At 42.2% G+C, this 13,233-nt stretch overlaps 1 protein-coding gene across 1 annotated transcript in view; it reads right to left on the bottom strand.

The window, feature by feature from the left end:
* Nucleotides 1-12,031, bottom strand: part of pipox (pipecolic acid oxidase) — a 36,784-nt gene extending 24,753 nt beyond the window's left edge. The window contains exons 1-2 of the mRNA XM_074679788.1: nt 11,866-12,031; nt 7,400-7,548 (exon numbers count right to left, since the gene is read on the bottom strand). Coding sequence (XP_074535889.1) covers nt 7,400-7,548; nt 11,866-11,976 — 260 coding nt within the window. The 5' untranslated portion in view covers nt 11,977-12,031. The remainder of the gene's footprint in view (nt 1-7,399; nt 7,549-11,865) is intronic.
* Nucleotides 12,032-13,233: the final 1,202 nt, after the last annotated feature.

Here is a 13,233-nt window from a genome sequence, read left to right as displayed (position 1 = left end):
ACAGACGCCCCCGCCCCCCACGCTGTCCTTTACACCCTTGAAAAAACTATTAAAGTGGAGAAAGGACGGCGAGGAGAGGAGGAGGTGTCATGGAGGAAAAACAGCTCCTCTCCTCTGAGACTGCAGCTCAAATATTTACAGAGAGTCATTAAAGTTCAGGGATCACAGTTTGAATCACGTCATCCAAAATAAATCAGTTTAATCTTATTTAACGATCTAGACCCTTACATCTCTTCCTGTGTGATTTAGTTATTGTAGCTCAATCAAAATGAAAATAAGAAGAGGAGTGAAGGTTTTCTTCAAGAAAAACACTGAGACCTGGGCCCAGTGCTCCTGGCGCCCCCTCTTACTTTCCTCTCCCCACGCCAAACGAACCTACACCTTTTCTTTAGCCAAATTTCTGTGTTAGTGCACTCCTCCACACATCCCACTACACTATGTTCACATCTTCACATGCAAGCTGCTGATGTTACAGACTGAACACACCTCACATTCCTGTTTGTTTTTCTGTGATTTATCTGCCCTGGTTAAATTTGGCTCCTCTCGCCTTTAAGTCGGGTTATGACACTCTAAATAAATAGTGAAATAAATAAACAAATAAATAAAGTGGAAGTGGTGCAGGATGAAATGAATGCTAGTGAGAAGTGCTCAGAATTTAGAGGTGATGAGCACTGTCAGAGCATTAAAAAAAACCCCTCTTTTTTTAAACATATTTTTCTTTTTCTTTTTTTTTTTAAATTCCCCTCTCCCTGCTTCTAGTGCAAACAGCTTCTCTGATGGTGCTTCCTCCATCGGTTCATTTTTACTTGGCTTCATCGATTTGCGTGAGTTCAAGTTCAAGTTCAACTTTATTGTCCCCTGAGGGAAATTTGCTGTGCAAGCAGGTAAAAAGAACATCAGCATACAAACACAACAAGTCATTCAATCACAAAGGCAAAGGCAAAGGACACACTAACAAGAAGAAGCAACTGTGAGCCAACCAGAGATGGAGCCATCCTTAAGACAATTACAATCAGTGTTCAAGATGATTCATTTTTTCACATTAACACATGTTATGGCTTGAAAGAGAAATGAGATTTTCATCCTATTTGATTTGACTACAGGTAGCCTGTATCTTCTGCCAGAGGGCAAAAGATCAAATTCTGCGTGAGTGTGCGTTGCTTTGAGCGAGTGTGTATGTGACTGTTGACTGTGAGTTTTAGGGTTGGGTGGACAAAGGGTGGGATGTAGGGATGGGTACCTTTCACATTTGGAACAAAATAGCACTAATTACCGGTACCGACAATGTATCTTAGTACTCAACGGTACCAAATTTTGGTACTTTTTTGTGTTTCTGTGGGAACAAAAAATATCAATTTGTTTAATAATAAAATCTCAATGTTTTTCAATTGAACATATTTATTCTTCAATATATAACCTTGCAATGCTGTGTTCATGTTGAGCATGGAAAATCTCTTACTCTTCCACTCCCTCACAGTCACAAGGATGCATTTAGGTACCTAAACATGGTACCTTTCACTTTAACATAAACCGGTAGCAGGTGCTTTTGACAGAATTTGGTGGGTACCTATAAAAGAACCTAATTCGGTACCTGTTCCTAGTGGCATGTTTGATAGTTTTTAATTGGGCTTTAAAGCACTTTGAGTTACATCTTTTGTAGGAAAAGCGCTTTATAAATAAAGTTTGATTTGATTTGATTTAGTGGACAGTAACACTTAACACTGAGTCTGTGTAGACAAAAAAAAACTGTGCAAAGTACGGCTCTATATGAAAAAAGATGATTCAGCTGAGACATACGTGATATGGATCATCTGTTCCTAGAAAACAAAACAAGTGAGTGTACAAATCTGAATTATTTTCACTAAATTTTAGTTGATACAGGGTGTTAGTCTTGATGTCTGCTCGGTCTGTACCTGGGGTGCAAAGTGGTGGAAAATTTCTGGTACATTTCTCTAAACTTTCCAAGGGAGTTTCATCTTGTGAAACTGACTCCACTCTCTCTGTGGTAAAGACACTCAGGTAGCTGACAGCGTTACACGACAGACCTGAAGTTTACAGTCCTCACTTCACTGATCCTGATCAGACCTTTTTAACAACCAGGACCAGATAACATGTCAGGAGTTCTTCATCAGCCCACAGCAGCCCCCGTCTGCACATATTGAGCTGTGGAGTGAGCGGGTGTGAAACACAGGGTCTAAATCAGTAACGTGTCTGATAGATGTTCGACTCGCCCTTTGCCAGCAGTGTTTTCTAAAGGCTGCTCCGACATCTGTCAGCAGCTGTGAGGCACAGACAACCCCGGCTAAAGGCTGCAGCCATTCATCAGCACACTTTATGACTGAGTCTGCCGCGCGCTCGCCTGTTTACGAGTGTGTGACGGAGGGAGGAGAAACCACGCGGGTGTGTGTGAGGTCGTAAATATGATACCTCATCTCGCTATGGCTGTCAGAGAGGGTGATTGGTGGCACTAGCTCAGCGGGTGGAAGTGCACACATGTTGAATGTATGTGAGGAAATAAAAAGGTGTGCGGGCAGCTTTTAGTTGCTGTGAAGGCTCCATCTGTCCCCGGGGTGGAGGTGGCCGAGGCAGCCGAGGCAGGAGGCTGTGCTCACAATCATTCCTCATCCACATGCAGACATTTCTTTTTTACGGGCCCAAGGGCACAGGTGGCCTTCGCCGTGGACGCATCAGTCATGAGGTGTGGACAGGCGCGCAGGCGGAGGGGAGGTGTGCTGTTTCTGAGGATCATAAAGGGGTGGGGCTGGCTTTTATGAACTATTACCTCCAGACATGAATAATGAAGACGTAGAAGGGCGTGTGTGTTGTTTCCTACTGGGACTCACAGCGAGCTGCTGTCTTCCCCCTGTGCTTCTAAGCCTGAAACTACACTTTAATGTTTGGGCGTGTTTTATTACAAACATCACAGCTGACACAAGTATCATTTCAACAGAAGAGAAATAAATAAATGTATTAAAGGAAAAAAAAGACAAGAGCTTTTTATGCAGATCAGTTTACAGCAGAGCTCAAACAGCTGTTTTTATTTTTGAAACTTTAATACTAAAATGAATTAATGGAAAAAGAAACATAATCTCATTTCCTCCTTCTTCCTGAAGGAAGTGAGAACTACGAAGCAAACAAATAACACGACATGAGTTAAGTTTTACTATGTAAGGTCAGATCAAATCCACAAGACTTTTCGAATGCATTTTTATAATCCTTCATCCCTCCAAACATCCTCATCATTTGGTCTCACGTAAAGTAAAAATTTCCACTGTAGGTGAGGTTAGACAAGGATTATATCTGTCCTCATTCATCCCTCCTTCTTCCCAGGAGTTTGACTTACAGACACACATTTAAAGAGGTGGTATCATACTATTTCACATTTTACAAATAAATATTAAGTTCAAATTTGGAATGTCTGTGCCAAATGTGGGAAAATTCAAAATCTGAGGTAAAGATGTGTTGGAGTAATTTCAGGATGAAATTTCAGACTGCTGCCTCATGAGATTTCAGTGAGATGAACATGTGATTTGCTCAAACTGTGACATCACAAGTTGGTGAATCTCCTTAAAAGGGTAATCTGTCATTTCAAAAAGAGAAACTTTGTTGCGTGGAAACACTGGAGAAGCTGGTGTTGACACGATGACGTTAAATGCCTAGCGTCAAGTCACTGTAGCAACGGTTGCCAACAACAAGAACGATGGCCGACATTTACCGCACTATTTCTATGTTCTTCGCACTTTTGTTGTTTTGTTGTTGTTAATGTTCATTAAGTAGCAAGTCCACCTCATTGTCCATCAACACAAATGACTCAATTTTATTTGTTTTAATCACCATCATCTTACTCCTTTGACTGCTTCTTCTTTGTGTTTTTGACTGCGCATGCTCATAACGTTCTTCTATGGTTTTACATTTTGCTAACCTGCCACTTAGCGGTCAGGCATGGCATTGCAGGCTTCAGAGGTGATCGTTTTATCGTTTTCAGTTGTGCCTCTCCGTACGGAAAGAAATATTTCTGTGGTGTGGACAGCGATTTATTTATAAACGAGGACAAAGATATCGGGTCAAAAAAATATCCATTTAGATGTTGTCCACGCCAAAGAGACAGTAGCTGAAGCAATGTGGAATAGATTTTATATCGTAATTTGGTTCTGGTTAGCAACCATAAAATACAGCGTCATTTTTCAGCCTGTAATAATTAATCTGACAGGATTATCCTGATCATTTGGACTAAAAAAAAAAAAAACACAAAAAGGATTGAGCTGTGGTGAATCATGTATTGTTTTGTGTGGAGTTCTCCTGGGGCCTGTACTACGAAGCTGGATTAAGTCATCCAGGATAACTCTGCAACAACTCGCTGAACTTCACTGGATCTCCGTCATCCAGATCTACTGTACTACCAGGCTCGTTATCAACTCGATAAGTGAATCCGGCTGGGATCTGTGCGCGCACACATCAAATGGGCGTGGTTAGCGGCCCCGGAGCATTTTCCACAATGGAGAAGAGAGCAGCCTACTTTATGGCAGAGGAGCAGCAAATAATCCTGCATAAATACGAGGATTACGGCAGTACTCTACTGCAGCCGCGAGAAGCCGGAGGCATTGCTGGCAAAAAATCGCCGACTCTGTGAACGCGTAAATTTCCAAAATGCTGATATTAATAGACCTATATCATCATGTGACGACACGGCCAGTTAGGTCCTTATTCATTCATGTTGTCAGTCAGTGTGTGTGTGATCAGCATCATATCCGACCTCATAATTAGAAAAAGTCCACTTTCCTACAAATCCCAAGGAAAACGCTCATTATAGGCAGTTTGTATTGCAGATGCAATAGCAGTGGGGAAAAAAGGATGTGGGAGCAAATAAGAAATAAATATAAAAACATCCTTCAAAGTGGTCAGTATGAAAGATTCCATTTGCACACATTTCTACTTTTCCCTGACAATGTCTCAGTTATGATGATCAGTAAGATATTGTTTGTTCACAGCCCATAAGAAAAAATATTGGGCCAAAAAGACAGGGGGCAGTCCCGCGCTGGAGGACTTTACTCCGGCTGAGCAAATTGGTGACTATGCGGTCTTTAATGCCCGCCCGAGAGAACCAATTGGTCAGCAGGTGGTCTGTCACACCCCGTGAGCTCTTATCCTGGAACTTAACCTGCTCCGGACCAGGTTTGGCGTTCAGCATTAGTGTCTGGATAAAAAGCGATCCGCATTTGTAGTGCGGAAAACCCAAAACTTATCCTGGAAGTTATCTCTCTAAGAGCTAATCCAGCTTCGTAGTACAGGCCCCTGGTCAACCCCATAGAGTTTGGGTGGCTTCCTCTCCTTCTCATTGGCTCACTCCTTCACCTGCGGCTCCTGCTCCTGCACACCTGCGTCTCATCACACTCAGCACATGCACCTAAGCTCTATGGAGAGAGGAGTATTTCCGCCTCAACAGTAGCCATGTATACATGGACCTAAATATTCTGCTTGCATTCGGTTTATTTGCTGAAACGAAAAGAATTTAACCTTTGAATACACCTCGTTCTGTAAGAAAAGTGCTGATCCGAACGGACATTAGCCACAGTCACATGAGGAGTTTTTCTTTCCGAATGGAATCTTTCTGAATGACTTTCCCGAAAATAAGAGTATACATGGAAAGCAAATTTCCAATCTCTGGTCTACATGCGCCGCTATAATCAAACAGAATAGTCAATGGGGCATGTGCAGAAAAACGTAAACATCACATAATAAGATGGTGGACAACTGTTTTTTTTGCGACTCTTTGATCCGTCCAGTCCTGAAATTATGTTCAGTTCATTTAAACTTGGATCAAAAACAAACTTTTGGCAGCAGTCCAGTGCTGACTGCTCACCGCCATTTTTAAAATTGAGGAACATCTCTAGTTGTGTCTTACATCATATCTGAGCATGCGCTGAAAGAATGTACCCTGACAACTTTCCATTTGAGTGGATACATGATACCTCATTCGGTTTGGAGAAAGGACTATTCCACCCCTGTGAAACCAATCGAACGTCCATACGGATTGGCACTTTTCTTTCAGAATGAGGTGTATATAAAGGTTAAATTCTTTCAGTTTCAGCATATAAACCGATTGCAAGCGGAATATTTGGGTCCATGTATACGTGGCTACCTAATCGGTTTCACAGGGGTGGAGTATTCCTTTCCCCAAACAGATTGAGGTATCATGTATCCACTCAAACGGAAAGTTGTCAGGGTGCGTTCTTCCAGTGCACGCTAAGATATGACGTAAGACACAACTAGTGACATTCCTCAATTTGTATATGTTTGTTTATGTTTGTTTGCACATGCACCATTGACTATTCTGTTTGATTATAGCGGCGCATGTAGACCAGAGATTGGAATATTCCTTTTCATGTATACTATTGTTTTCGGAAAAGTCATTCAGAAAGATTCCATTCAGAAACCGTGGCTAGTCGTACATCGACTGACTCTTTAGAGTTTTAAGTATTGCAGGTTTCCTGAAGTACATCTTGTGATCTGTCCTGTGACTGACTGCTGCTGTCTTTCCTTTTTCCTCCAGTGCCTCCATCAGCCTCCTGCTTCTCTGCCACACTGTGCCACGCTGCCATGCTCTCACCACGGACACTCACCTGCCTGCTGCCTATGCTTTGCTCCCTCACCTCGGACTCTGGATTTCTTCCCCTTTCCTTCACCTGGATTAAAGTAACTGCTTCCTCTGCCTCCGCTTTGCTTTTGGAAAACCATAACATGAACGAAACTCTCTGTCACATGTAGTGATTCTTGTCAGAAAAAACACTTCTTGTATTTGATCCTTTAAAATTGATTTTTGTAGATGAAAATTGATCAGTTGGCCTTGAGGTCTCAATCTGCAGGGTGCTTGGAACATAAGCGAGTGTGCTGGTATCTTAAATGGTTGATCACTCTATGAAAAGACCCGTTAGTTTCAGCACACTAGAGGTGGCACATCCCCATTTCCCTGACCTGACCCAGCTCTGAGCCCTCACTCTTGCAGCTGTTGGAACAAACAGGGCGACTCAGAGGTTACGAGCGCAGAGCGTTAAAGCGCTGCTGGAAGGTTGCTCGCAGTTTGATGCCACTGTCATATTTATAAACACACAAATTCCTCGGCTCTCGCAAAGGAAAATCAAAGGTTCAGTGAGATGAAAAAGGCCCCGCTCCTCATTCAAAGGCAGGGGAGGTGTCAGCGGGTGATTCAGTGACGCTGGAGGTAATGAGAAAGTCATGCATTTATGGCTCCACAGATTGAGTCGCTGCTCGTGTGCGTACGTAGCACCTTGAATATGACAAATCTTCGTGTTCTGGCTGAGGTTTTGTTATGTTCTGTTTAATGGGTTTTCTGTGTGAGTGTGTGTGTGATTCTGTGTGTGTGTGTTTTTGCTGAGTTTACCTATACAGTCTGACGCCTGCCTCCTTTTCCAGCTGAGCCCACAGCTCGTAGCATTCGTCCAGCATGTGGGCGTAGAAGTCCTGGTCGTAGGCCTTACGGATGATGCGTGTCTGGCCATGGGAGCTGCCTCGAGAATGTGGAAGCACGAACTGGAGGAAAGACAAAAAAATAATACCTAAATCACCTCAAACAACTTTGATCATGGGTAAAGAGACTCACATTGTCTAAACTATGCAGACAACCAGACATTTGTGATGGTTGATTCCAAAACCAACATTATATAACCACAGGCTGCAGACACCTCAGTGCTTTCACACGTTCACTGGATGAATTGGCCTCCAGGAAAAGCTTCCAAGGCCCGCTGAAAGCCTCACAAATATGGACTGATATCAAACTGGACTAAGCCTTTGGTTTTGAACCTACATCTCTTTAAAATCCAGCAGGGGGGACTACAGAAGTCTGAGAGCCCGATCTTTTGCACAGAGCATGCACACAGGGCCAATGCACACCAAGCTGGTCTGCAGAGCATAAAGGGTCTCTGTGCATCAGTGTTGTTTGCATATATTCAAATTATTCATTTGGTATTCAGTGAGGGAAGAATATATCCATTCCACGCAACGAAACATCTGCACAAAAAGCATCTACTAATGAACACCAAAGGTGCAACTGTGCAGGTGGTAGCTGCTCTGCAGCGTGCATAAGTGATGAACCACTCAATAGAACTGCAACCTTAAGAATATCTTGTTGGTATAAGTTGCTTTTTGGCTGAAATTTTGCTTATTTCCATATCTCCAACATCATCTGGTCTTTGTTGTACTATTTTTATCTAAATTACACTTCATTCAGGAGTAGACAAATCCCCCCAAAATTCGGACATTTCCTTAATATTGGGGAATCAGTGATCGCTGATCAGAGATCAGGGATTGATCCATCCTTGCATATGAAACTGATCATATATACCTCAAGGTCTGGCAGCCAACCATTGTTGCTTTTTGCTCTGTGACCTAAAACTCAGGACACTTTATTGGTTGTTTAAGTTAAAACATAAAGATTTTATTGTTTCAAAGGTATTGTTCAATAATTTTTAATAGAATAAGATTGGAACATTGAAGGTATAGGCAGTCATGTTTTAAAAAATACAAATCAGTATCAGCATGTCAGGCTTTTTAAAGATTGGTGATGGGGGATCGGCTGGAAAATTGTGATCTGTGCACTTCTATTCAAGACTAGTTTTAGCGAGTAATTTAAAAAAGCAGAGATCATCTGTGAGCTTAACACTTTGATTTTTAAAGGAGAGAAGTCCAATGCGAACATCAATCACAGAAACACAGAGGTCGTGCATATTAATGATTCAATATGGTTGTACTTTTGGTTATTTTTAATTTATATTCAGTACTTTTTTTTTAGAAAAACATCTGCATTATCTTTTGCATCTCTTATAAATTCAACAGGTTTTGGGGAAATTATAAAAACATTTTGGGGTATGTTTGGGTTTCAGATACCAGAGACAGACCTGCTTTACATTAAAGTTACAGAGTGACCAAAAGAATCCCAATCCAAATCAGAATCAGAATACTTTATTGATCCCTGTGGGGAAATTTCATTTCAGTTACAACACTTTCAAGACATTTAAGAAAACAAACATGGGATTAACCTTGGAGCTGCCAGCTACCCAGCGCCCCTTAAAAAAACAACATTGGGAGAAGAGAGGGGGAAAAAAAGTTGATACCATACTATTCCCAACAGGGGGCGTAGTTTGAGATCGAGAAAGACTCCTCAGCTTATACGCACGCAAACATAAACTTGAAGACTTGCAAAAATGTCACTGCTCAGCAACAGGGGGTGCGCTTGCAGCCTTATTCGGGCACGTGCGCATCATCCCCCTGCAGCTGAACTGTAACAGAGCCAAAGAAGGCGTTGAGTTTGAGGTTGTGTGTGTCATGTGACTTCATGTGTGTGCATGTATAAGCCCATGGACTTCATCCCCACCCAGACTCAACAATGTCTTCGCTGTCTGATGATGACAAGGCCACAGCTATTGCTGTTGAGACGACCTTGAAGAGTTCTGATCCAGAGACAAATTCACAGGAGAAAGGTGGGGGATGGGAGGGGGTAAAGCATCTGTCTGCATACCATCCAGGAGAGTAGAGCACTTATCAGCCTACCAAGGCCGATGTGGAGGAGCCGAAAGGGAGATAAAGATTGTTTGGGTCAGGTAGACACACTGAAAACTTTTCCGTCTACCTTAAAGTTCCAACTGGTCAACTCTGTGGCGCGCCAAATGAACTAACTTGGTGGCCCATTAGCCGAGCTGACAACTTCTCCAAGTTGTTATCCATCCTGCAAAGGAGTCCAGCAATCACATCCTGCCTGGGATTAAGTTTGCATATAGCTTGAGTCTGAGTGTTGACAGTCCTGTACAATCCCTCAATGATGGGCAGCTTTTCGTAAATGGCAAATACAGATCTATTGACGCAGCAAACTCTAAAGATACAATCAGATCAATGATGAAGGCAAGCTTTACGAAATACTTTTCTCTAAAACATCAAAATTAAACATGAAGAAGTCTAGATCCGTTACATTTCTGAAGGGTTTAGCATGCAGGCTGCAGAATTAGAGCTGTTAATTAGAGCTTAAGTGAATACTGAGAGAGGAAAATGTGGTGGATTATTTGGACACATGCAAACAGCTGGAATGCAGAGCAGCATTTCTGAGAGCTGCGCAGCCACACCCTGTGAGCGTCTGAGGTTTCTGAGGTCGGCTGCTGCAGGGGTTGGACTGTGACGCCTTGGATCAGAGTCGGCTTTTCAGTGGGTTGGAGTGGGTTGAGTTGAGGACGGTAAAGGTCAGCCACAGCAAACTGATAAACTATTTTTAACAACCAGGAAAGGACCAAACACCAACAGCTGGCTCAAAGTTTCCTCTGATAAAGTTCACACTCACTCTGAAACAAACTGGAAGATGTTCATGTGTTTCTGCAAAACACACCGTGCACCATTTAAAACAGATGAGGAGACAGAGCACAGAGAGGAGGAGAAAGTCACACATTTACCACGCATTCACTATGCATTAACTGGCTGCAGGCTGAGGTGTATGATTATCTATTAATATTTACATGTGAGAAATAATCACTACGCAGACCACAGGTTATATAAGGTGAGGTTACAGAGTCTGTCTCTCTTTAATATCCATACAACTTAAAAACAGGTCGGTGAAGAAGATAAGGAGGCCACAGTGTTTGACTTAATTAACCTGAATAGCAGCTTGTTTGCTGAGCTGCTGCCAAACCTGACTTCTCTCCACAGACAAGTTTCGGCTGATGACTATACATTATTTGCTTAAAACCAAAACTGGTAATTATATCAGATTGAAGCATCTGCACAGAGCCTTTTTGAGAGGAACAGCACCTCCTGTGGACAAAAAGAGGTACTACTGGAGATGTAAAGATCTTGTGTATGCATTTTGTAAGACAGATGCAGTTTTATGTTGTATCATTGTAACTAGATAATTTATATTCTTGTGACAACTATGATTTTTAATAATGCAATGGCAAATTCTGCAAACTTGGCTGCAAAACCAACTTTCCCTTTTATTAAGTCCTCTTGCAAAACCTTTTCTGCGGCAAAAAAACTTAAATGCATGAGTGCTTGTCTTATTTGGCATCACAGTAGTGACAAGTCTATCAATAGTGGTAATAGTACAGTCATATAAGTCACTATAGGTTGATTATGATGATGTAGGTCATATCCAAGCAACAGGTGGTGAACTTAGACTGTGAGTGAGCAGTTACTACCTTCTCTGGGTAAGTTTCCAGGTGTATAATGTGCCTTTGTGGTTCATTTTCATAACCAAAATTCAGCTGATTGCACTGTAACAGTACCTGCTTCCTGCAGGCGAATAACTGGGTCAGCAGGGCCTCGCTGCTAATTGGCACAGTGCATATCAGTGCTGCTTAAGGGGTCATGGCCCCTGGAAAACAGTGTTTATACGGAGAATACTAACAGACACTAAGCATGGGGAAATGGTTCAGTCTGGTAGTCTTAATGTGAGAAATGTTTCTACGGGAGGGTCAGACTGTTCATCAACAGCACACACATTAAATTAACTGAAAACCACCTGTAGACTTGTTGTTTGTAGAGATGGAGCAGAGCAGAGCTGAAAACACATGTTGGGTAACACACACGCACACACTCATTTCTGGCAGAACTCAGCAGGTCACAGAGCTTCCAGGGAACCAGAGGAAGCCAAAGAAAGCAGCTGCTGCCTGTAGCTCAGAGACTCTCAGGTCAACCCGCATGTCTCCAGCTCAACATTTCATTCAAGTCAGAGCACTTCATGGAGGGACGTTAAAACTGACTCATTGCCCGTTACCTGGACAACTATACAGTCCAGTGTGTGTGTGTGTGTGTGTGTGTGTGTGTGTGTGTGTGTGTGTGTGTGTGTGTGTGTGTCACAGAAAGACCCACCTGCTCCAGCAGCAGGGTCTTCTTGTTCTTCTTGGCCAGGCTGTAGGCCGTGAAAGAGCCCTGCACCCCGGCCCCGATCACTACACAGTCATAAACCGTGTCCGCCGACATCTCCTCTAAATTTAGCTCCAAGTTCACTTTGCACACTCACTTCACTGCATGTCAATAAGGTGAAAACACGCCCACTGACTGTAGAGGAGGACCGAACAGGCTCATAACTGTGTGCCCTGAGTTTTGCCTACAAGGGATGCAGAGCATGCGCAAAACACCACAAGACTTCTCCAGAACTCAGTTTGGGATTGTGTTAAGAAGAACATTGGTAAGAGTTGTAAGTGTTTTCTGAGTGAATTTCGGCGAAAGTCTGAGATAAAAATAAAACCTGCGGGGAGACAGTCAGGACCCAGAGCCTTACAGACAATGTTCAGGGAAAAAAATACTTAGTTTCCTCACTGTCATAGAAAGAGGCCTTAGGTCAACTGGTTTATGGATGTACAGGGGAATAAATTCCCAGCTATCTCGAACAGATCATAAATTAGCAGCTCAGAAGCCTTTTTGCTCTTCATAAAATTTATCTATTTTTGAATACAATCATGGGAACAAAATGCATTTTGTACAAAAAATAAGAAATTCAGGAGGAAGAGCGTAAAGAAATATAAATGATCCTTACAGTCAATTTGCAGAGTAAGGATTTCAATAATAGGTTTTCAAGACACTGAAAGGTTGCATATTACTATTTTTTTTTCAGGCAGAAACATATTGCATAAAAGTGTTAATTACTGCCTTAAAAATATTTGCAAGAAAACTGCAAATAATACATTAATTCCAGATGACATGATGTCTAATATGAGCTGTGACAGATGGGTTTTACTGTACTGTACAAATCTTAAAAGTAATCATATCTACCAGCTTTACCTCATCAAAGATTAGCTGCATGCTGCAGCAGACATTACACAGCATTTAACAGAAGCTTTGGCAGAAACACTTTATTCTTCATGCATGATGTGGGTCATGCTGAATCAGGTCTGTTTGTCTTCTGCTGACGCTTCGGGTCATCTGTGGTTACAAGTCCTCCAGTTACATCCGGCCTTTTCCAGCACTTTCTTTGTTCTCATAATTCTCTCTAAAAAGACCAAAGTGCACCTGTTACACTTAGATAACGGTGACCAGAGCTCGGTCCAGAGGTCACTTCTCTGCTGCCTCTCTAACCTTCACAGTTGTTACTTATATTTATATGTATTTAAAAAGGTAAGTTAACTAAAACCTTCGAAGCACTCATGATGAAAAACAGCAGCCTGTCTCTGTGAAGATGTATACTGTTAAGTCTTTGGATGAAATTCTGACATTCATCTGCTCAGATGAAACTGCTGT

The sequence above is a fragment of the Halichoeres trimaculatus genome, unplaced genomic scaffold (assembly GCF_033239565.1).
Source record: "Halichoeres trimaculatus isolate MK-OKI-2021-1 unplaced genomic scaffold, fHalTri1.1 fHalTri1_scaffold_9, whole genome shotgun sequence".
Lineage (NCBI taxonomy): Eukaryota > Metazoa > Chordata > Actinopteri > Labriformes > Labridae > Halichoeres > Halichoeres trimaculatus.
This window is presented reverse-complemented; position numbering and strand designations above follow the sequence as displayed.